Source organism: Ischnura elegans, chromosome 7 (assembly GCF_921293095.1).
Source record: "Ischnura elegans chromosome 7, ioIscEleg1.1, whole genome shotgun sequence".
In the NCBI taxonomy this organism is placed as follows: domain Eukaryota; kingdom Metazoa; phylum Arthropoda; class Insecta; order Odonata; family Coenagrionidae; genus Ischnura; species Ischnura elegans.
In genome coordinates this window covers 32,437,390-32,462,756 of record NC_060252.1, presented here as the reverse complement: position 1 = coordinate 32,462,756, position 25,367 = coordinate 32,437,390, and the positions used below count along the sequence as shown (strand labels likewise).

The window sequence follows — 25,367 nt, the reverse complement described above, 5'->3', positions numbered from 1 at the left end:
GGTTTTCCAACTCTCTTCGATTGGTTTATTGGTCGTATCCTCCCCTATTTTCTTTTCTACAGCCTCTTTAACAGCCAGTTGATGCTGAACCTCCTTTAATTTTTCAACCTGCCATGTTTTTCACGGCTTTCTTCAATTTTTTAAATTTTAGGAGACATTTCATCATAACTATGTTATGGTCACTATCGATATCTGCTCCTGGATAACTTTTGCAGTCCTTCATCTGGTTCCTGAATCTTTGTTTCACAAGAATGTAGTCGATTTGGAATCTTCTAAGGTCTCCTGGCATCTTCCACGTGTACCTTCTTCGCAGGGGGTTTTTGAATAAAGTGTTGGCAACCACTAGCCTGTGCTCAGTGCAGAATTCAAGTAGCCTTTCTCCTCTTTCATTTCGGTTACCTAACCCATATTTCCCAGTTATTATTCCGTCTTGACCTTCGCCGACGACGGCGTTCCAGTCACCTAAAATAATAAGATTTTCTTCCCCTCTTACCTGCTTGATAACTTCCACCATATCTTGGTAGACATCTTCTACTTCTTCATAATCTGACGTAGGAATGTAAACCTGTACCACTACAGTAGCTACAGGTTTAGTATCTATCTTCACCATTACTATCCTTTCATTAAACTGCAGGTAGCTTTTGACACGCATCACGGCGCTCTTTCTAAGCATTACGCCTACTCCAGCATTACCATTTAGCAATCCTGTGTGTATAATTCAGTAGCTTCCACTCCAAAAGTCTCCTTCCTGGGGCCACTTCATTTCACTGATGCCTAATACGTAGAGGTTCATTCTTCGCATCTCCACCTTCAAGTTCTCTAGCTTACCGCAGGTACGAAGTGATCTAACGTTCCATGTTCCTATCCTTAACATCGCCTTTGACCGATATACCCACTCAAGTAGTCTCCACCCGGAGATCCGAATGGGGGACTAGTTTACCTCCGGAATATTTTACCCGAGAGAATTCCATCATGTCATTATATAAATTGAGTGGAGTAGCTGCGACTCCTCGGGATTATGAAGTGGTGGTTTCCCCTTGCCTTTCACATCGCAGTACTACAGCCGTTAAAGTAAATGTTACCACGCCCGTAGTGAAATGTGTGTCGCTGTACCGACCAGTATAGTCTCCACCTTCGCACATGTGAAGAAGAGCTGCTGCCCTCTCCCCCGGGTGATGAGAGGCATAATTGTTGGCGGCCCCCAGTCGCCAAGTCACGGTATCTTCACAGGTTTCGGTATCATTTAAATGGTCTACCTTACCCAAGGGTAGCCCAATACCCCCTCAGAACACCGCCGCTTTTTGTCCACGACTGCTTATTCGACGAGAGAACTCGCTTATCTCGCAGCTAACCTCTATATCTTAAGGTCGACACACCATCCACAACCCTGCGGACGCACTCGGTGGCTTTAAGCTCAGCTGCGAGACTAAAAGAATACCGAGACAAATTTCAGGAGTACATGAGGATGTCACATGAAACGGGCCTTGAACGCACCAATCACGGAAAAGCCTCCAGATATATCTAGTGTCACATCGCTTGAAAGAGTTCTTGCGTGATCTCCTGGTAAACCGAGAGGTACACTTCTACGTGCCCACTATGCATGTGCCAGTAAAACACTTCTAAAACACATCTGTGCTACATCGAGGTACTGCATCCTCTTACCTCCTCACTATATGCAAGTACCTTAACACGGTACATATGAAAATGTGTAATGAACCCTGTCAATTAAAATAAAAAGTAAAAGGAACAGACATAACCATCGGTACCTTCACATCCCAAGGCTGAAAACCCAGTCAGAGTGGTTCCAATATTGTGAGGAGGAAAAACTTTTCAGGAATAATTCATTCCCATAATAATGTAAACCAAAGCTAAAGACAATGTTTTAATTGGCTTCGATTACTATCATTCATATAAAAACACAAAATATATCAGTTTTAGCACCAATAAGTCTATTTTAATTCTATTCCATAAGGTTCCTACTTCACTGCATGTAATTTCAGTCTCAATTTGAATAAGAGACTGGCACAACCAATCATTGAGCTGCACATAACAGCTAATTGTTTTCACAGATAATTCACTTGAAAACCAAGTAGAATATACTGAGAGGGAAGCCTCTACCAGCAGTGATGATTTATAACAGGTCACTCTTTGATTTAGTGGCACCATTGAGCCATCTGGAGGGGGGAACTGCTCTCCTGACCTGACATAACAACTACATGGCATTTGAGGGGTTATTCCATTTCCCCTTCCTGTAAGCTGGTAGGCTATTAGTTACTGTCCCCCGAGAGCTTTGCTCCTTGACCCACCACTGAGTGGCAAACCAGCCAAACATAATGCAGAGATCTAGGTATCTAATTAAGTTGGTATCTGTACTTCCCTAGTCTCAGCTAAGATGTTACCTACTGGTAAAAAAAACACCAACAAAATTTCAAAAGATGAGATACCAATTAATGCATGCAGATTGATAGCCCACTCAGCAAAATCTTTGATTAAAAATAATACATCATTTGGGAGCATACAACTTCAATTCCTTGGCAATTAAATTCACTACACTAGAAACGTCATTTTGGATTCCCATGGGCACATGAGCGAGGGAGCAGGACAGCTATTGAGTATCATTGGGTAGGATTCCAGAAATCCAAGATGACTACCAGCGTCTTGCAATATCACAACTGGGTACTGTTGACAGAATATTTTTCACTGACATGTCAACTCCAACACTTAGGGCAGTTTCCAAAATGTTATCATTCACAATATTATACAATCACTATATAATCAGACTGTGAAATAAAAGGCTGAAATTATATCATCAAAAACAAATTGAGAGTGTACCATAATAATTATGATGGCGTGATTTTCTTATTAATGCAATCTTTTTGTGTAGTGCAGATGTGAATGTTGAATTATCAGGATCATCCCTAGTTTAACAGATCACGATTGCCTACCTAAATACTAGCAGCACAACCAGTATATTTATACTATGTATTTCCCTCTAAAAGGTATGAGTTGCAACATGTACCTTCACAGTTAGCAATCTTGTTTTCCCAAAGGATATTTGTGCCATTTCATGGAGAGGTTCATTCATGAAGGTCGATCGTTTTTTTTTCAAACTAACCTGTTCTTAGAAATCATCTATTTATCTTTTTTATACTATTTCCCTCTAAAAGGCATACATTGCAATGTGTACCTTCACAGTTAGCAATCTTGTTTTCCCTAAGGACGTTTGTGCCATTTCATGGAAACGTTCATTCATGAAGGTCATTTTTTTTTCAAACTAACTTGTTCTTAGAAATCATCTATTTATCTCTCCCAGAAAACCTGACTGCCTCAAACAATCTGCTATTACCTTAAAGATGTCTCAATTTCACTTTCTCTTAGTTATTGTGAGTAAAGCCAAACATTTAGTGCAGTAGCAAATTCACTATTTGATGAAGACCACTTTTAAAAATTAATTTTAAGGGAAAATCACAAATATTGGATTTATTTTCGTTCAATTAGAGTTAGTTCTTCTCGTTCCAAAGCAGATTCCACTGAGTCACTGAAACCATAACTTGATAAGCAGATAGAGAATAAATTGGACATACTATTAAATCATATTAATGACAATGAGAAAATAAAGCACACCATTGCTAAAGCCTGAACTCTAATAGTCTAATCACATACATATACATATGATAATCTTGCCAAAGAAGATCTGCCCCAGATAAATATTGTGAAGTGAGTTAGGCACTTGGGTTGTGATCAAAGGGTCCAAGGTTCGAATCCCAGATGAGGCCCATGGACATCCCCAAACAAAAATCTTTGACATGAGAGATAACCCCAGGAGTAGAACTGGTCCAGATACTCTCAATGTGTGACATTCACAAGCCAGTGGCTTAGTTCAGAGTGAATGCTAACCATACCTATGCAAACTAACCTTGGGGTTGAAACACTGAGTAATGGAGCGATAAAAATCAGATATTTTCACATTGTATCGAAGTTACGAGTACGTAAAATTGTTCAAACATCAACTCTTTTTAACCCCAGTAGTAAGGTTTAAATGCAGCTTCAAAACAAAGTGATATGTCAGTGGTTTGCTACATCACAAACACATAGGTAATAGGTAGCACTCCCCTTCTCAACAGTATCCAAACATTTTACAGTAAATATTACTGATAGACTGGCTAATAACTAGAAATTCAAATTTACCTCCCTATGTTAGTAGACACACTTCACAATGGACACTAACAGCAGAAAATATTTTCCCCAAAACCCTCCATTAACACATAGGATGAGCTTCCCTTTGAAAATTCACTAACTGCAAACCAAAAATTGCCATTTCATGAAGTAAACAATCTTGGTTTTACTGGCTTGCCCAGAAAAAGACTTTAAATATTGTGTGTTGTACTTAGCATGTTGCCCCTCCTGACACAATGATGCATTCAACAGAAAATTTGCACCAGTTTTCAACAATGAATATGAGCAATGGTTTCATTTCAAAATTAAACAAAATCCTCAAAATTAAAGATTAACATTGCTGCCCAAGTAAAATAATGACCACGGACTTTCATGCCCAGGCATCATGACTGCAATATCTGCAAATTCATGGGAATGTTCTCAGCTGTAAGAACAGCTCCATCAGCTAAAGGAATATATCTGAGGCAGATTTCTACACTTTGAGAACGAATTAAAATTTTTAAATTAGAATTGATTTTCCACAAAGAAGTAACTCAATTAATTTATTATTTTGGTGATAAGTAACTTTCTAATCTCATTTCGACATGATTTTTCTACCCAAATATTGAAAAAAAAAATAATAACAATGTCGGTAACTGTACTCAATCATAATGTTTAACTAATAACGATTATGTGGGGCTTCATGTGAATGCCAGAAGTCACAGTATAACTGCAGACTTCACCTTTGACAGAATTTGCTTCAGATATACACTATACCTTCCCCATTCCTGAATGTTAGCCTCTTTAATGAAGTTACAGGGAAAATCCAATTTTATAATCAATACCCTGATGACAAAAATGTTAAAAACCAAAATTAAAACCTTGATATCACGAGTCAACAGTAGCCAACAATAAGTTAGAAACACCCCAGGAATACTGAGTTTAATTGACTTATTTTTATGTTCCTTGTAATCCATAAAACAAACAATCAGGAATTAATAATGTGGCACAGGCTTCCAAGGACTTGAAGGAAGGCTTCTCCATCTTTTAGGTTCCTACCAAATTACCAGCACTAATTTTAGTTCCAATAGAAATGACAAATTAAGAAAGACAGATATGAACACATCAAGTGGATAGATACAAGAACACTTTTTGGCATAGATAACATAGGACCATTCTGAATGCAAGGCCACAATCAGAACACTCAAATATTGCTTGAAATTGGATGATGTGTTCTCTTTTTTCATTCAAGCAGCTGGTGTTCAACCAACCCAATCACACACCACTTGAGGATGCTTGAAGAGCAGCATCAATATAGATGTTAATGTCAATTGGACTTCTCCAGCTATGAACAAAGAGAAAACCCAAAAAATGAAGATGCCTTCAAACAGGAATTGATGATCGAGCAATTTTCAAGCACATGCACATGCAAACATTAACATCCTCCACAAGAAGAAACCAAGACTGGGATTAGCATGAATCACATGATAACTATTAAATGTCATCACAGCCAAATGGTTACTGCTCCACTGAGGAACATAAGTCCTTAATCAGAAAAAAAACAAGAATTCCACAAAACGTTTTTTAGAACAATTTGAACAAAAGGGTCCACATTACGGAGGGTAATAATGGGAGAAACAATACATTGATTTATATGGGAAATAAAAGATACAAAGGACAGTTCATCACTGTAATAAACGTTCTGGCATCACTAAAATCATCAGCTGAGTTTTCTATCATAATTTAAACTATGTTCAACTTGAAGTAATCAGAACTTAGGTGCCATCAGCCAGTTAAATTCCAACAGTGGAGTTACAATAAACTCGAAAATCAAATTCACAAATGATAACTTAGAGCTAATTAGTTAATTTTTCAGTTATGCTTCACATATCAATCGATGATTCTCTAATTTCAATTACTAAAGAAATTTATTGGTCAATCCTAATCTGCAATCTGCCAAGCATAATCCAAGTAAAAAATTTCAATTTCAAGCTAAGTCCAAAACTGATGCAAAGAGAACAAACAGTAAGTGCTTAAAATAAAGACGGCTTGAAAAACTATTGTCACACATAGAGTATTACCATGCAAAGGCTTTTGTTATACTCTCACTTATTGAATGTGCATAATTGTTGGCTTCCGAAAAAATGTGCTCAGCACTGGATAAATGCATTTCGCTGTTTAAATTCACTTATTTATTATTAAACAATAGCAATTATCAACCTAAGGGTAGCTTTGAACTTGAATGATCAGTGTAGCTTCCTGAATTTGCACCCTTTTCAAACTCAATCTGCAAAACTGTATAAAGCTTTTAACAACTAAGTGTTTATTTTTTTCCGTTCCCCACTTGAAGAACATAAAATGCTTGAGAAACAGCCGCTAATCCCCATGAATGTTGAATAACTTGGCCACTTCATTGAGATCCTCATATTTCTTGTCCTCTTGTAGAACCTGTAAAAATATAAAATTGTCAAGGTTTATTGCAAAGGGTAAGGAGAATGAAATTTCTAACCCCAGTAAATATACACATGTATCAATTTTAATAATATTTTATTTGGATCAGTCACTAACCTGTCTTGCCACAGCCATCCTGTTGAACACATTCCAAAGCACTATTCCAACTACTATATCATCTCTTAGATAGAAGATAACTCCTTTGCCGTAATCCTCTCCATCTTTAGGAGGCTGCATATCACCACAACTCGGCTTGACAGGCTTAGCAGCCTGGATTAAGAGAAGCAAAGAAGGTACAATAAATTAGCAGATCCAATCCCATCCCGAGTCAGATAATAGAGAGACAGCAGATTTCCATTTGCTATTTGATGCAGAAAAGGGAAATATCAAACCAGGGGAGGATCCAGGATTTCTTCCAGTGGGGGCACAAGCAAGGCCAAATCCAGGATTTTGTTCAGGGAGGGGGGGGGGGGAAAGGATACCTTGTAATACAAAACAAACGCAATGATAATGGGACTGTATTAAAAATCTTGCATATTTTTAAAGGGTCTGGGGGGGGGGGGCACGTGTCCCCCCACCCCCCAAGATCCACCTATGTATCAAACAATTGTTGCCATAAAATAGGAAGGAATATGAAAAGATAAGAAAATCTGAGAATAATAAGATAATTAACTATGTATAACTCCATTCTACACAAATGGCAATCACTTTAAACCTATTTGACACAATATTTAAAGCTAAAGCTAATTTTAAAGCAGCAGTAACGAGCATTAAAATTACAACATGTATACTAGATTGGTAAAAAGCATGAATAAATGGCTCTAATAAGAACAAGGAATAAACAAAAACTAAAGATACCTCAACTACATAGATAAATGTTTCAAAAAAGATAAGAATGAGGTATCAACACACTGAAACTTTTGGGCACATCATTCAACTGCAAAGCAACATATGAGCCACAGCAAATCACATTAATTTGCAAATGGTTGTAGTGTATTTTAATTAACTTGGGAGCTGTGGGACAAATTCTCTCGCTAGGCGAGTTGCATTAGCCAGCTAAAAAACAATATGATTCCAGTTTTCGTCTTGGACTCTTAATCCTATTCACAATATAGTGCATATATAATGAATATGATCATTTCATTGGCAATTGATCTCCTTTGGATGTAATGTAGATTTCCTTGGCGGAAAAGAAAATTTGACAGCAACAAGCTCACCAAACAGAATTTCATATCAGCTTCAGGATTTGGCAAAAAACACAAATGCTGATGGAATCTATGTATCTACAAGTCTCTCAAGACTCAATGTCTCTCAGTACCCAGGATAATTCAAATGCACCATTAGGAAAGAAATGTGTCAAACAAAATTTCAAATAATATAACCTATAGCAAAGCAGAACATGGGTTACAGCTAAACATTATAAGGAAACAACATTTCTGGACATTTTAAAAGGATGCTATACTTTTAAAGTTCCATTCACAAAGATTGTAGGAGAACATAGTTATTCTTACAGTTTCAGTCTCAGAACGAACACCATTTCCAGTGGCTGTCACTACTGCTTTTGGTGTATCCTTCTCTGTTGCTTTGGCAAACACTCCAACAGTGGGTAAACACGAGTCTACAATGCCAATAGCTTCATATCCCACATCCGGACCCAAGTCAGACCAGAACATCGACTGATGTTTATATGCATTAGCTGGTAGAAAAGATAATTACATAAAAATTGAAATTCCTTACAAATATATACATATGCATGAAAATAAGTGATCATTTGAGCCAGAAAGAACTCATGAAACATGCTGCCCATTTTCGACAAAAACACTTAATGGCACATCGTGTTGTATGTGCCAAAATCACTTTCCCTCTAAAAATGTGAAGACAACCACATAACTAGGGTACATGAAAATCATAATTCAAATTAAAAATATGAATTCTCTATCAACATGAGACCCTATTGATGTATTCACTGTGATTCGTGAAAAGACTTACACATATACAACCCCAAAAATTATTTTATATGTAATGATACAAGAAAAAAATTTAATTCCTCAATAAATAAAAGCCTCCAATAACCAATACAAAATGTAGGCATACATTCTTATATCAATTTTGACAATATGAGCCAAGAAAGCTTCAATAAAGAAGTTAACTTTGAATTGTGGCCTTAAGTAAGGAGCATTGAGGTGGCACTACCTAAACTAAAATTAAATCTTCAAAAATAACACTTCACAAGAAATTCTCATACTATCATAACAGGAAAATAAAAATAGAACACTTAGTTAGAAAGGTTGAGGTAATGTAACAAATGCGTTACAAAACCTGGCTCATGTCCATTAAACATGATTAGTTACCCATACTCTGTGTGTATTATTTTTATTTTTCATATTGGAAAGATATCATCTAGTCAATCCTGAAGTCATTAGTATATAATCACTACAATACATAATTGTTTTTTGGATTAATGCCACCTCGACTCAATTTTTGGTGGATGACAGTTTCAGGCATATTCCAACTATGCATTGTCTTCAGGTCCTAAGACCCGACCTGACAGACCCAAAGACAGGAGGTGGAATGCACCCAAAACTGTCTTCCACTAAAAATGAGACGACGTGGCATAAATCTGAAAAACAATTATCAATTAAATCACAACGGAAGTCTCCATAACAACCATTTTTACAGCTGACATAACCTACAACAGCAACCATAACACTAGCGAAATCATCCTTAGACCTTTTAGATGCATTCTTAAATTACCTTCTCCAGTCATGTTTTCTCCGGCTAATCGGCCAGAGACAACAGCATGGTCGTGATGCTCCACTCTTCGGCGCCCCAATTTCACATCATAGAAACACGAGCAGTCACCAGCCTTTCAAGAGAAAATTTTTTAATCAAGCTAACACAAAGGCCAAAAGCACAATGACCAGAAAAAAGTCAACATCATAACACTTACAACCCACAGATTGGTTCGAGCCATCAATTCGGCATTTACGACAAATCCACCACAATCCTCATCAGTTTCCAAGTTAGATGTTTCAGCTAATTCTGTATTTGGTTCAATACCAACAGCTACCACGAGTTGATCTGTTTTCATCTGAGAAATAAAAGACATCAAAGAGAGGGCCAATATCATTTTTCAGAAATTCACAAATTACACCATACCTTTTTCCCATTGCTTAGCAGGAGAGTAAGAGAATTGTCCTCAAAGCTTATATTTTCTAAAAATGTCTCTGGAATGACTTTCACTCCCTCTTGCTTAACCTTTTCTGTGGTCCAATCACTTAGGTACTTAGGCAAGACCTTGCCCATATTACCCTTTTCAGGGAAAATTTGATTCACTTGCATTTCTGTTTGTTTCCCTGTAAACAAATGTATTTTTTCAATGAATAAAATAGATTTATAACTAATTCTTATTCATCTATTTGTTTCTCTCTCAAAATGCTACAATATTTTAAAACAACACTAAAACCTCACATTACAAAGCACTAACCTCTTCTACCTAGTGCACAGGCTAATTCACTTCCAAGAAAACCACCACCAATTATGGTGACAGATTTTGCTTCTTGGGTTATTTGGTCTAATTCCTGGAAATCCGGAATACTTCTAAATAGAATTACTCTATCAGTCACATCTTGATTAGCACAATTTTCTAGGAGAGGTAAATTCTTCGGTGATCCACCTAGTATTAGACAAAAAATAATTTGTTTCAAGGACAAATCAAATGAATTTTAATGCTATGAACACAGAAATATATTAATAGACACTTCGAAATGTTCCTCGATGAGGTAATTAAAAAAACCACATGTTGGGCAAAATCGCAGTACACAAAAAAGATAAAAAACACTCACAGTAAGTACTAAATTTTCTGTGGCTTATTACCTCAGAGTTAGGTAGGAGACTCAACTTGAAATATATTAATAAATATTCATACATACATATATGGGTCATTCAAACTAAAATCACCAAATGCCTGTTGCTTTGGGTCTAAGATATTAATGAAAATTTTTCTGTATGGGCCTTGAATAAAATACCCCCAGTTACCTACAAGCTAAACACAGCCAACTCCTGATTATCCAGCTGTGGTTTATCTGTGTTGAAGATTATTCGTGCAGGAGTTCACACAGTGACAGTGTAGTTTCCGACCTCGGGCAGTGGTTTTGCAGCAACCGTGCAAAATCACTGCACGAATCTCTTTTCAGATTCCGTGACCTTGCAGCCACGGATGCGTGGTTTTCGGAAACCAGGTATTATATGGAGCAGTACCAGTACGAGTACAATCACGTCATCTCTGCTACAAAGATGACAGTTGGGAAAAGAAAGATATCTAAAATAACGGACAATGTGTGTAAATAATAATACACTATTTGATTTGCGTAAATTGTGAACATTACACGAAATTAAAGTGAAAGTTTGGGTTATTCATCTTTTCCAATTATTCATGCCGCCTCTTCCCATCATTAGCCTGGATAATTGGGAATGTGCTGTACCTCGACTCACCTCAAATTGAATACCCCCAGACCTTTTTGCGTGATACTATTTTTTTGTACAATTTATGAGAATTTTAACATTTTTGAAAAATAACCTGCCTTGAATCATATTTATTAATTCATTGATATCAATGAGATAACCCTTCACATGAAATTGTAAATTACTCTAGGCACAATTAAAATATATTAGATAAAATGTATATGTTCACTCAATTTTAAGTACGAAAATAAAGACTATAAAAAATTAAACAATCAATGCACACAGCATTCGAAACTCTCGTGATATTAAATTGTACATAAGAATACATTACTTCACAATGAGATACATTCAATCTGGCCAGTATCAGACTTAAGATCAATTACTGATTCATAGGTAGGAACAGTTACAAACTTGACAGCATCTTTAACTTTTTTTATCATCTTTATCTTCATTAAATCTCTGGGTCCAGAGGGAATACCCGCGCGTGTCCTCAAGGAGTTAGCTCCACAGATCGCACCTTACTTGGAGATCATATTCAAGAAGTCACTCTCCGAAGGGAAGTTACCGCTAGACTGGAAAATTGCAAGCGTTACACCCGTATTCAAAAAGGGAAACAGACATGACCCAGGCAACTACCGTCCGATTTCATTAACATCGACTATAGGCAAGATACTTGAGCATATCATCGTTAGCAATATCATGACTTTCTTGGACAGACGTAACTTCCTCCATGACTGTCAGCACTGATTCCGAAAAGGTAGATCATGCGAAACACAGCTCGCGCTCTTTCTTCACGACGTCATAAAATCTGGTGAATCAAAAAGACAAGTTGACGCACTATTTCTAGATTTTAAGAAAGCTTTCGACACTGAACCTCACAACAAACTTTTATACAAATTACAGTCATGCGGATTAAATGAAACAGTTGTAAACTGGATACGCGACTTTCTCAGTGATCGTAAACAAAAAGTAGTTCTTGACGGAATTAGCTCTGATGTTGTAAAAGTTACATCAGGTGTTCCACAAGGAAGCGTAATCGGCCCCCAGTTGTTCATTATATACATTAATGATCTCTGCTCCCGTATTAGCAGTAAAATACGTTTATTTTCTGATGACGCTGTCATCTATCGCGAAATCACTCTGACTATGAAATTCTATCATCTGACTTAAACAACGTTCATTTGTGGAGACAAGAGTGGGGACTCGAACTTAATATGAGCAAATGCATGGCGGTACATTTCTTGCGGAATTCGTCCAACTCTAACCATGTTTATGCAGTGGATGGTATTAACATAAAGGCAACAGACGAAGTGAAGTACCTGGAAGTAACGATAACCTTGAATCTCATGTGGGGAACACATATAAAGAATATTTGCGGCATAGCCCTGAAGAAATTAGGATTCGTCAAGCGTATTGTGGGAAGATTTTCGGATGAGAAAGTAAAAGAAAGGTGCTATTTCACTCTCGTCTGACCGCACCTTGAATATGCAGCGAGCGTATGGGATCCGGTGCAAAAAGAGTTAATCCGCAAACTGAATAAAATACAAAGGAAGGCTGCACGCTTCGTCAAAAACTGCTATGGGCGTACAGACAGTGTTACCCAGATGTTAAACGAATTAGGCTGGGAGCCATTGGAGACTCGGAGGCTGCGCGCTAGGCTTAGATTGTTTGAACAATTGAGAATGGATATCTTTAAGAGCGACACAGTGAACATAATATTAGAGCCACACTATATTTCCAGGTCCGATAGAAGCGATAAATTAAGAGAGATTTTCTTGCCGAACGGATGATGGGAATTCGTTTTTCCCCCAAACCATTAAGGACTTCAATAAACACTAGTCCCAACCTCGTTAGAGCACTTCATTTTTTTTAGTTGTAAGCAGCTGGTGTCCTAACACCCCCTGCCACACGCCTTTTAGGCGGCTCGCAGGGTATTATGTAGATGTATATGAACTTTCTTCTTACATATCAAGGGCAAGGAAATGTTTTGTAACTCAGCTGGTAAAGAGTTGCATAACCTGCCATGCTTGTAAATGGGACTAATTAATTAAGCATGCAAATGGGAATGCAATCATTATACATCATATACCGTATTTCTCCAAATATAGTCCCCCTCCCCTAATTTTTAAGGATTCAGTTTCGGGAAAAGTTAAAAAAATGCGTTTGAATATAGCCCCCCCTTTACTTTTACCACAGGCATTTTTGGAAATAAAGGGGGGACTATATTCAGACATACACGGTACTTATTTCACAACCATATCATTATTTCATCACTAAGTTGCCTTAGAGCCATGATTTATGGCACATTTTAAAACTGAGAGTTAAGTGTAAGACACGAAATGAGATAAAAATTCATTCTATGCCCTTTCCAATTACTACTATATTTAATGTTTAACAATTTGCTGATTAACATTTCTTAAATATGGTAGAACCTCAGATATACTACCCTCAGTTATACTATAACCTCACTTATACACTAATTTTTTTAGGTTCCGTGAATTACCCCATATGAATCCATGAATTTCCAACTTCAATTATGAAACTTTTCACTCATATGACAATCTTGGTTACAAAATGTATTTTTCCAGTGCCATGGCATGAAATACCTCACTAATACAACCTATCACAGAACTTTTCGACAAGAAGATTGAAGGACGCATGCCGATTTTAGTCACTTAAGTGGGCATACTGTGTAAACATTGTACGGACAGGGTAATAATGAATTATAAGTTATCAATAATTAGCGATGATGTTTATTAGATATTACCTGTAATTTTTTATTAGATATTAACTGCAATTATTTATTGGATATTAACAGTAATTATAGTAGATAATCGTTAATCCAGAATTATGAACTATGAAATATCTATCTCCAATGGAAGATTTTCAAGGATTTTGCCAATGTTACGTTTTCCATCACCCCAGCAAAATGATGCTCAAATGAGCCGTTAAAAGCAATAGATGGTGAGTCAACACGATAATAGAAGCAGTATGTGTTGTCTCATTCCACTCAACCATGGAAAGTTGCTAAAGCGGCTCACTGATAGAAACTGACTAAATTATGATTTTAGTGGGTTTAAATGAGACAAAGTTGGATCTTGAATAGCTATTAGGTTAACTCTGCAAAGTGGAAAGCTTTTATATTTAACAGAACTGGTGTTAATGTGAATGTCCTCAGAGAAAAACTTGCACTGTCAGTCATCACATAACCATTGAAGTCACATTCAAGACTTTTGACTCAGGAGTGGCTTAGCACCATTTGATCGAATTTGATCAAAAAGTCTCCAGTGTTTATATCAGAGATGTGAAAGCAAAAAATTACGTGAGGACAAATTACGTGGCTGGTGAGTTGAAGGTCCCAGCACTGCATTTGCCCAAGTATGCTGATATTGAAGCACAATCTGGTAGATTCTATCCACTCTAGGTAAAATTGCATGTAAATTTTTTTTTAATGATCATACATTCAAAAAGGGGAGATTTTTCCTAGGCTCTTGAGATTTTTTTGTTAGTCATTACGCATAGTTATAACGGCTGTTGCGCAGTTAGTTAAATTACTCACTAGAAAAAATTGATGTAAACACCTGAAAATTCTTAATTTTGGGATATCCCGGGTTCTGTGTACTCTGGATTATCTATGGTATGGTATTGGGAGAATGTAACTGACTGCTGAGGTCATTTGCACCATAAGGAAAGGGTAGCGAGGGAATGGTTGATAGTGACCCTTCATCACGAAAGGGGATTTGAGTCGCTAAGGGGACCACAGCTTAACAGCCCCTCTCCCAGACAGTGCTGCACTGAATGCTGTGAAACCATAGGTTTTACAGTACTGATAGATGCTATTGTATGAATAGATATCAAACTAAGGTAAAGAGGAAATTCGAAAAGACTAACTAGTCTCTCCACGAAATAGAAATAGTGTATTTTAATGAATCTAACAATTCAAATCCACTCACCAGTGGCAACCAAGCACTTCCCATACTTGATTTGGTACCCATCTTCAAGGTATGCAATTTGCTCATCAGGGTCAATTTTCACCACCTTCCAACCTCTTGCCACTGCCACACCACCATTAGGCTTATCCATCAATTCCATGCATTGCACATAAAACTCTTCTGGTTCAAAAAAGAGGCTAGGGCCAAAAAGAAAAGAAACTAATTATTCAAGGCTGGGATCCCATTCAACTGTTTACATGCAAAAAAGATTGTAGAACATTCAATGGAGAATTTAACGGGAGTAGAAAATGACTTAACTACTCTTTATGGGAAGTTAATAATTATTAACAATAAAAATACAGTGGAACCCCGATTTATCGTTCCCGCATTAATCGTTTTCCCGCATTCATCGTTCGCTGCTCCTGGTCCCAAATTAAGTTCCATAAGGACAATGTAATTTTTTCCCGCATCTATCGTTCCCCGAAGTATCGTTTTCCCGCATTTATCGTTTGAAGATCGCGGTCCTGTCGTATAATTTTCCCGCATTCATCGTTCGACAAAAATAAGACGAAGTGTTAACAACATGTTGTTTATGGCTAATAACGAGAGACACAAAGTATGAATCTTCCCCAGGAGATTGGAATACGATAGGGAGAAGCTGAGTGCCGTGGGATAGTCACATTATCGCATTTCCCAAGATCCGGTATCCCCCTCCACTCTGCACTCGCCTCTCCCCGTCAGAAGCTTTCCTCTTCTCCGAAATAAAAAAAAAAAAGGTTCCAGCTCGAGCAGGGATCGTATTACGAAGACCTTAGCTTCGAAAGAAAATATCAAGTTACTCGAGAACAAAAGAAACCTTTTTCACGGTCCCCCTATCTCGACCGCTGACTTTTTTTTTAGCTGACTCGCTTCAAAGATCCCCACCTCTGGAGGTCAACTGCTGCATGAATCACCAATTAGCCCAAAAGGTGTGTAAAAATGAATTTCGGCAATTGGTATTATACTTTTATTAGATTGAGTTATTAGTGATGTGCACGTAATTAAAAAAAGGATGATACCAAACACGACGTATTTCTAACGTTAATTAACCATTTTAAGCAAGGAAATAGTTGGAATAATAAGATGGTGATTTCTGGCGAATATCGATATCCTCGCAGCTGATAGTGAGCTTCACGGCAGTTGATGCGGATTTTTTTCGAGTTTTCGAATTTACGAGTTATGCTACAAGTCTCACCTGTCTGAGGTGCTAACGAAGCGATGTCTTCTCAGGATATTTTGTTTCTCCCTACTAGCAATCTGAATTCATCTGCTCATCTAGAGCTACGCTACTTATTGTTACAAATGAGTGGGTAAGCTGCCTTCTCCATAGAATAAAAAAATTTGCGCAGTCTTATGGTCATGCTTCATCCTCTGCAGTAAGCTCTGCTTACGCCGTACGCAATAATATTAGTGCCGAACTTGCGCAGGGGTCGGGGTAGAGCGAGATCCCTGGTGAAAAGCAAGAAGTGGGATGATGCCGAGGATTAGGTGGTCGTGCCGCTGACGATTAACGCCACATTGCCTCAATCATATTAAAAATTTAATTGCAAGAAAGGAACGTTTCAAATAATAAACTATTTTTGGCCTTCTTGATACATCCTATAACCAATCACTGCGACGGCGAAATCAGTTGTTTGAGGCATAACACGCACATTTCTCTCGCAAATACGTGTACTTGAAATGGCATTTGATGGATAAGAATTTTTACGTCGGACAAAAATAGATAATAGCAGTGAAAATTCCGAGTGGAGTAAAACATTTTTTTAGCAAGGCCGCGTGTTCCTTCAGGATATTTGAAAGAGATATAATCCTAATCAACAATATAACCTTAGTGTTTCGATACAGGAATAATATTCCTGTAATAAGCTAATATCTTTTTTGAATCCATTATTGAATGTCATAATTCGCAAAAATCCAGCGTTTCCTGGGACATAGGCAACCCGGACAAACTTTACCGCCTTGATCGTTTTCCCGCATTCATCGTTTTTTTCATCCATCCCCTTGAAAAACGATAAATCGAGGTTCCACTGTATTCAAAATATTGAGGAGCAAAGCCCACACTAAAGAAGATAATTGATTCAAGTTACGAATACACCCATGCCTCATATAGCGCAATTTTGATTTGCACAATTTCGATATAGCGCAAATTCGTTCCTCTGTGAAACATCGCAATGCAGTGTAGCCTAATCAAAAAACTTAAACGCTCTCATGATAAAACGTGAACTTGCACTAAGTACACACGAAATTGCTGTAATTTTACGCATATTGATAGTATTGCTTGCCTCAAATCTTCTTCAAATCTTCTTTTTTGTTTATATGTTAATCGAAATCCATTGCTGTGCAATGGCCAAAAGTATTACTCGTCATTAGGTCCAGATAGCCGGCCTACCAAAGTAATTTATCTCGTCTCCTTAACAGAATGACATGGCTAGTGCTAGGGCTAGTGGAAATGAGTTTTTTTTTTAAGCAATACGGTTTGAGACGTAATTTTTGCCGTCATAGGTTATCGGGCGATTAACTTCCAGGTAGAGGGTCAACGCTAAAGCCTTCAAGGTCATCGGTATTCATGGGGGAGAAATGGAGCTGTGGCCAAGTTGCGTATGAATAGCATCAACACATAAAAGGGTCCGCTATAGAGTCTCAAACACAATGGCTTCATTCCCTCCCAGCAATCGTAGGCCCTCTGCGTCTCAGGAATACAGTTCAGCAGCAGAAGGTGATTTTGATAGAGCCATACAGAGTAAAAACCAAAAGAACAATGGCAAAAAAGGGAATGCGGGTAGAAAAATCAAGAAGTTATCAAGAAAAACCATAAACCTAGAAGAGAAATTGAAATAGGTCAATTGCTTTGAAAATGGAGAGCATCAAAGAGATATTGCGCGGAAGTTTAAACTCACGATGCCTTATTCTGAATAGAGAAGAAGTTAAAACATCAGTAACCTCAGCCGCACCATCTTCAACCAAGCGGTCAACACATACGGAAAGTTCATTGAGAATCTGTACAAAAAGATGAGGGTGGTAATCGCTCCGAGACATTTAGTGAAAGCTCCAGTTGGTTCTAGAATTTTAAATGGCGAGCAGGTATTTTCAGTGTGGCGACATCAGATGAATCTGCAAGTGTTGATAGTGAAGTCACCGAAACATTTTCTGATGAACTCCAAGCTGTGATTGGAAGTGGCTCCTTTCCCTCTCAACCAGTTTTTAGTGTTGACGAGATGAGATTGTTTTGGAAAAGGATGCAATCTCGTTCATTCATTTTCTGGGAAGGAAAACCTGGGTCAGGTTTCAAGGCAATTAAAGACTTTCACGTAGCTGATAATGCCTCAGAGGACTTAAAATTAAAATGATTTATCATTCATAAACTCCGCTAGCTATGAAATGGCATTCAAAGAAGCATTTGCCTGTCATTTCGATGAACGACAAAAGGGCCTGGGTGACACAATAATTGTATTTAGACTGGTTTGAAAAATCGTTAACTGCCGGCAATGCATTACGAACCCCTGAGATAGCAGATGTTAGCCCACCCGCACGACAGGACGGAATTTCAAAAGCACGGAAGAATTTTTTTAAACGTGAATAAAAGTCTTCAAATGCGTGCATACTATCTTTAAAGATGTTTTAAACTATAAACATTTATATAAATAATTTTTTCTATGGCTATTTATGGTAATATTTATGGTTTAGAGGAAATTCGATACCAACACCTATGCTACCAGGAATGCATCCCTATCTTCCCAATGTTAAAACACTCTCGTATAACGCAAATTTGTATAGCGCAAAGACCCCAAGGGACGCATCCCTTGTGCTATACGAGGCAAGGGTGTAATATTCCTGGTGTCACGCAAAGGCACACTAAGAAAGAATATTTAGCTTGAAAAATTTTTGGGGTTGTTTTTACCCCATTACATTCTACTTTAATTCAAGCTAAAATCCAAACTTTTGGTAATACATACAACCATGAAATTTTCAGAATGAATTTCCATCTTGATTAACAGACACATTAAGGAGGGAAATTTACAAGAAACAATTGGTTTTTACCCCATTACAGTTAATTTGTATTGAACATGAGAAAAGATGCCTACAAGAACGTACAAATGAAAATTTTGATAAACAAAATTCTCCAAATTCATGTATACAAATACTAAAAAAAATATTTTTACAAGCTAAGATTTGTATCCATATCTAGTGATGATTTAATTGTATTTTGATAAAAATGTAAACTACAGGTAGTATAGCCATTAAATGTTTGATACTTCCACAGTGTAATGCATAGAAGCATAACCAGAGGATTTAGGTAAGAAACAATATCAGATGATTTATACCCAATTAAAATTTACTCTTTCTGAAAACATGAAATGTATATTAAGGTGTCAGCCTAGAAAGTTCACAGTGTATCTCCTCTGCAATACTTAAGAGCATATCGAGGAAGGATTTCCTCACAAAACAATTTCTCTGGGTTGTTTTTATGCTACTTGAGTTCATTCATCCATTTAAGTAGCCCCCTCAATCAAGATGGATAATCAAAGCTCAAAATTATCTTTTAATGAACTTTCCTACAGGTTTAACATATTACAACAACAGATTACTCCTTCCCAGACTATTTTCACTTTGACATTATAAAAAATATAATAGAACTGACATACATAATGAAGTTACCAAAACAATTTGTACACGTTAAATATAAGAAAGTGGTACACAAAACTATACAAAACAATGTCACATTATATGCCACAGAAACAACTAAAGAGAGCCAAGGAACAATACCAACCTCCTTTCTTTACCATTCCACTGCTTGAAAGTAAGATTTTTTACTGCTTCTGGGTTGTCACTAAACCAAAGTTCTTTGGACAATGGTGGTCTCATATATGGGTTATCACCTTCAGTTGATATTACGAGCACCTGAAACGGAATTTTTCATTTAACTCATTGGCACACTAAAATAAATTTCAGATGTTATTTAAAATGCTAATATTTGTTCCAGATACCCTACGGCGCAGAAATTTCTTCTGTAGTCGCCAATTTTTAACATTAATTTCCGATGACCCCTGTGAGAAGATGGAGTGCGTGGTATGTGCCCCACACTGCAGCACTATTCTATTTTCTCATTCACAGCCCCAGTGACACATGGAAAAATAATATAGGGCTTCAAATCAGCAATGGTAGAAACTGACTATACATATTGATAAGTATGTACATTACTTTACAAACCACATTTCAACAGGCATAAGAGTACACCAATAGATAAAACCCTAATGGAATAAGACTCGATCAAAGAGCAAGAAGACAGCATGCCAAATTAAAGTGCTTATTGATGGCTAAGTTCTAACAACATGTTTCTCAAAAATAGCAACTTTTCAGGAGAGCAGAAGTGATTTATTTTTTTAACTGTATACAATTTTAATTGAAATGACAAACCAAAAATGCATAAAACTGAAAAAGAAACATACATTTGCAAAGAAATACAGAGGAACCCCGATTTATCGTTCCCGCATTCATCGTTCGCCGCTCTTGGTCCCAAATTAAGTTCCATAAGGACAATGTAATTTTTTCCCGCATATATCGTTCCCCGAAGTATCGTTTTCCCGCATTTATCGTTTGAAGATCGCGGTCCCGTCGTATAATTTTCCCGCATTTATCGTTTGACGAAAATGAGACGAAGTGTTTACTACGTGTTATTTATGGCTAATAACGACAGACACATAGTTTGAATCTTCCCCAGGAGATTGAAATACGATAGGGAGAAGCTGAGTGCCGTGGGATAGTCACATTATCGCATTTCCCAAGATCAGGTATCCCCCTCCATTCAGCACTCGCCTCTCCCCGTTTGAAGCTTTCCTCTTCTCCGAAATAAAAAAAAGATCCCAGCTCGAGCAGGGATCGTATTACGAAGACCTTAGCTTCGAAAGAAAATACCAAGTTACTCGAGAACAAAAGAAACCTTATTCACGCTTCCCCCTTTCTCGAAGGCTGACTTTTTTTTAGCTGACCTGCTTTTAGGATCCTCACCTCTGGATGTCAACTGCTGCATGAATCACCGATTAGCCCAAAAGGTTTGTAAAAATTAATTTTGGCAATTGGTATTATACTTCTATTATATTGAGATATTAGTGATGTGCACGTAATTCAAAAAAGAATGATACCAAACACGACGTATTTCTAACGTTAATTAACCATTTTAAGCAAGAAAATAGTTGGTATAATAAGATGGTGATTTCTGTCGAATATCGATATCCTCGTAGCTGATAGTGAGCTTCACGGCAGTTGAAGCGGATTTTTTTTTCGAAAACAGGGCGTCTGGTTACAATTTACGAGTTATGCTACAAGTCTCACCTGTCTGAGGTGCTAACGAAGCGATGTCTTCTCAGGATATTTTGTTTCTCCCTACTAGCAATCTGAATTCATCTGCTCATCTAGAGCTACGCTACTTATTGTTAGAAATGAGTGGGTAAGTTGCCTTCTCTATAGGATAAAAAATTTAATTGCGCAGTCATATGGTCATGCTTCACCCTCTGCAGTAAGCTCTGCTTACGCCGTACGCGATAGCATTAGTGCCGAACTTCACCTCGTACGAGTGGTTCCGTACTTTCCAGGGTGGGTTGACTTAAAACCGGCGAGTGTTTTCCGTGTGGGTTCAATAGAGTCCGGTTTCATTTTTATTAGTTTTATTCTTTTTCGTCTTCGGACCATGGCCATTCCGAAGACACAAGTGAGAACTTAAAAGGATAGACTGAAAATAATTGAAGACGAAGAAAAGAATCCAGGCTAGAAATGCGTGAATATTACAGCAAGCCTCGTTATGTCCGCTAGTACATGACGGCAGGGGTCGGGGTAGAGCGAGATCCCTGGTGAAAAGCAAGAAGTGGGATGATGCCGAGGATTAGGTGGGCGTGCCGCTGACGATTAACGCCACATTGCCTCAATCATATTAAAAATTTAATTGCAAGAAAGGAACGTTTCAAATAATAAACTATTTTTGGCCTTCTTGATACATCCTATAACCAATCACTGCGACGGCGAAATCAGTTGTTTGAGGCATAACACGCACATTTCTCTCGTAAATACGTGTACTTGAAATGGCATTTGATGGATAAGAATTTTTACGTCGGACAAAAATGCATAATAGCAGTGAAAATTCCGAGTGGAGTGAAACATTTTTTTAGTTCCTTCAGGATATTTGAAAGAGATATAATCTGAATCAACAATATGACCTAAGTGTTTCGATAAAGGAATAATATTCCTGTAATCAGCTAAAATCTTTTTTGAATCCATTATTGAATGTCATAATTCGCAAAAATCCAGCATTTCCTGGGACATAGGCAACCCGGACAAACTTTACCGCCTTGATCGTTTTCCCGCATTCATCGTTTTTTTCATTCATCCCCATGAAAAACGATAAATCGAGGTTCCACTGTAGTTGTTTTTTGCCTGAATTTTATTGTTTATTAACAGTGTAAGTAATATTTACTCAGACGGGCCAAATTTTGAGATATGATGTTAGAACTTAGCCATTGATATGATGTATTGATAAGGCAACTTAGTATTCCAAATAATCCTCCCTAATAGTATAAGAGTGCTACATTCATTTTAACAAATCAAGATGGGAACTAGATCTCTGATGTAAAAATCAAGGCATAAAAATCAGGAATTGATTAAATTAAGAAGGTTTATGAATATCAGCATGAAAAATATGCCAACTATAGAGAAATTCATCAAGGATAACTATGATCAAACTTAATGAAACATCAAAATAGATTTAGGGCACTTGCTGCCCACTGGTTATGTCACAGATTAAACCTTCAAGGATCAACAAGTTTTCTTCTTTGTTTCCACGTTCAAAAACTTTTCAAAAACATTTAAATTAATAGAACTAGAATAGAATTTTTTTAAATCAATGGATAAATTGAGAGAGGTGTAAAATGCAATCTATAACAACTTCTCCCTGAAAATGCATATGCTATTATTTTACTACATACTATACAAGGGCTTTAATAAGCATCGTCAATGAAATAAGTTTATTCAGCAACAAAATACCTATCTTTAGAAGTGTATATCCTACAGGCAATTAACACATTCAGCGGGGAGCACGTCAATTGACATGCTCTGCAGGTCGGGCTGCAAGCCCTTTCTCTGCCTCCGTACGTAACATATATCCACTTCTAAGTCTTCCAATTGTGTCTATGGCCTTCACCAAACTTCCCTCTTTCGAACCATATGCGGCAGGGTAAAAAGCAGTATTTGAATGGAAATTATTGTGCGGAAACCTTCCTCCATTTTTCTCTCTTACTTTTACGGCCAATTTTGACGACTTTAATGAAAATCAGGCCCGCATTAAATGTGTTAAAATGTGAATTAATATTACGAGACTGGTTTTATGGTTGGCAAGGCAACTATCCCTGGACAGAAGAATGTGTTAACCTGTCCACAGTAGGGCTGATATTAATTCCTATTTAAATTGGCTTTATATGATACCCTTAAAAATTTTCATTTCAGCCAATTAGCAGAGCTCTATTACACCAATCTATTACACCACATAATATGCAAGTTTCAAAATCACTCAAGAGGCAACAATTTTATTATTATTTTTCAGAAAAGTCTACTTTCAAGAGCTACAGAGTTTTCAAGAAATAATTACCTGTGCAATTTCATGAACAATCATGTAGCCTTAAACTATTGAATGTAATCCACAGGCAGTGTGTTTATACAATAATCATCAATGGGTAAGTACCACAATGATATCAACCGATCTCCAACCAACTGTTCTCAAATGATGATTTAATCAAGGGGCAAATTAAAGGAAGAGAATGACTCTAGGATGATAACCCCCAAACACCGCAGCGGCTAGGGTTTATTCAAGGGATGTTAAACGCTTCCAAATTTTTTGAGGACAAAGTCATGGAGGTACCCTCTCCACGAAGAGAACCTACAAAAATGTACTTTATTCCCAAAGGTATGTCATTGGATTTTTTTTGCAACAGTGTCCTCCCCAGATAAGTGCTTGGTAAGGTTAGGTTTAAACCAATAGACAAACCATGCACAATTCAATAAATCAGCGAGTGCTAAAATTAATATGAAAATCAACTACGTATAGAACCCCCATACTGGACAGCCAGTTTTGTGTACACTTAAGACATGAAACTAGATAAAAACGGATATCTTCAGTGTGACAAAAAAAGAACTCCATGCACGTACTTCCCTATACATTTCAGAATAACTTCTAGAATTTTGGTATTAATTATAACAAGGTTATTGCTATTAATATCTGCTACCCCTTGCTTTGCATTGGCAAATCGCACAAAGCAAGAGCTATTCGTCGTACCATTACCTTTGCTTTGGGATCCTTGGTCTTTATAGCTCTGAATGCTGACAGTGAAGCAGTACCGCCACCCACCAACAGGTAAGGTACACAAGATGGAATCTCGGACGAATCTTTCGGTATCTTTTCGACCTCACGACTAATCTTCTCTGAAAGGTTTAAAGTAAGTTAGAGACCAGTGAAACACAGGAGTCAGCCTTAATACAAAGCAACAATACGTACTCTTTTTCTTTGATTTATCTGAATCATCTGTTGTATTAAAAGCACCATACCACCACATCTGAAAATTTTATCGAACAGATTTTATTTCAAATTCACGAAAATAGTAAGTAAATCAGTAAGATTTTCTGAAAAAAGGGATAACTAACCAACAATAAAGTACCTATCGTCGTGGCCAAACCAAGGAGTAAAATGCGATTGTAATTGTCATTCTTCTTTTTATGGGCTTCCTTCCATGGGCCACATGGTTTTGGCTGATCGTCCATTTGGGACTTGCATTTTTCTTTCAACGCAACCTTGGGACGACAAGGCTCGATAGGTTTTGTGGGTTGCGAACATGGCCTACGTTGGTCTGGGGGTTTCCCAGGTCCTTTCGTACTATAAAATCGAGCAGGTTCCGGAGCTAAATTGTTGAGAAGAATTTGTTATGAGCAACATGGCAACTTCCAGAGTTGTTTCACATTTTTCCCAAATATCTCACAAATCACTCGATGAATTAATTACGCATACCTCTTCTTGCACAAGGCGTGGTAACTCTAACAAATCCTGTTAGTGCCTTGGCCGCCGTAAAGTACCGGTACATGACCGAAGCCGGCAGTACCTTAACAATATGGCGACTCCTTTGATGTGAATGTGCCCCGGATTTCTAACTTACAGTGCATTTAAAGGCTGCAATTTAGATGTTAAAAGAAAGCAAATACGATAAAATTGGTTTCCAACAACAAAAAAATCTGCACACAACAATAGGCACATTGAGCAACGGCTGTTGACACCGACCGTCTACGGCCATTACA

At 37.4% G+C, this 25,367-nt stretch overlaps 1 protein-coding gene across 1 annotated transcript; it reads right to left on the bottom strand.

Annotated features, from left to right (window-relative positions):
* Nucleotides 1-1,869: 1,869 nt before the first annotated feature.
* LOC124162908 (apoptosis-inducing factor 1, mitochondrial) lies at nucleotides 1,870-25,346 on the bottom strand. Its single transcript, XM_046539629.1, has 13 exons — nucleotides 25,084-25,346; nucleotides 24,723-24,976; nucleotides 24,577-24,634; nucleotides 24,364-24,503; nucleotides 19,810-19,940; nucleotides 15,024-15,199; nucleotides 10,094-10,282; nucleotides 9,766-9,962; nucleotides 9,557-9,697; nucleotides 9,361-9,472; nucleotides 8,118-8,302; nucleotides 6,724-6,876; nucleotides 1,870-6,603 (listed from the first exon to the last, which is right to left on the bottom strand). The coding sequence occupies exons 1-13, from the start codon at nucleotides 25,154-25,156 to the stop codon at nucleotides 6,532-6,534; spliced, it is 1,881 nt and encodes a 626-aa protein (XP_046395585.1). The 5' UTR covers nucleotides 25,157-25,346; the 3' UTR covers nucleotides 1,870-6,531.
* Nucleotides 25,347-25,367: the final 21 nt, after the last annotated feature.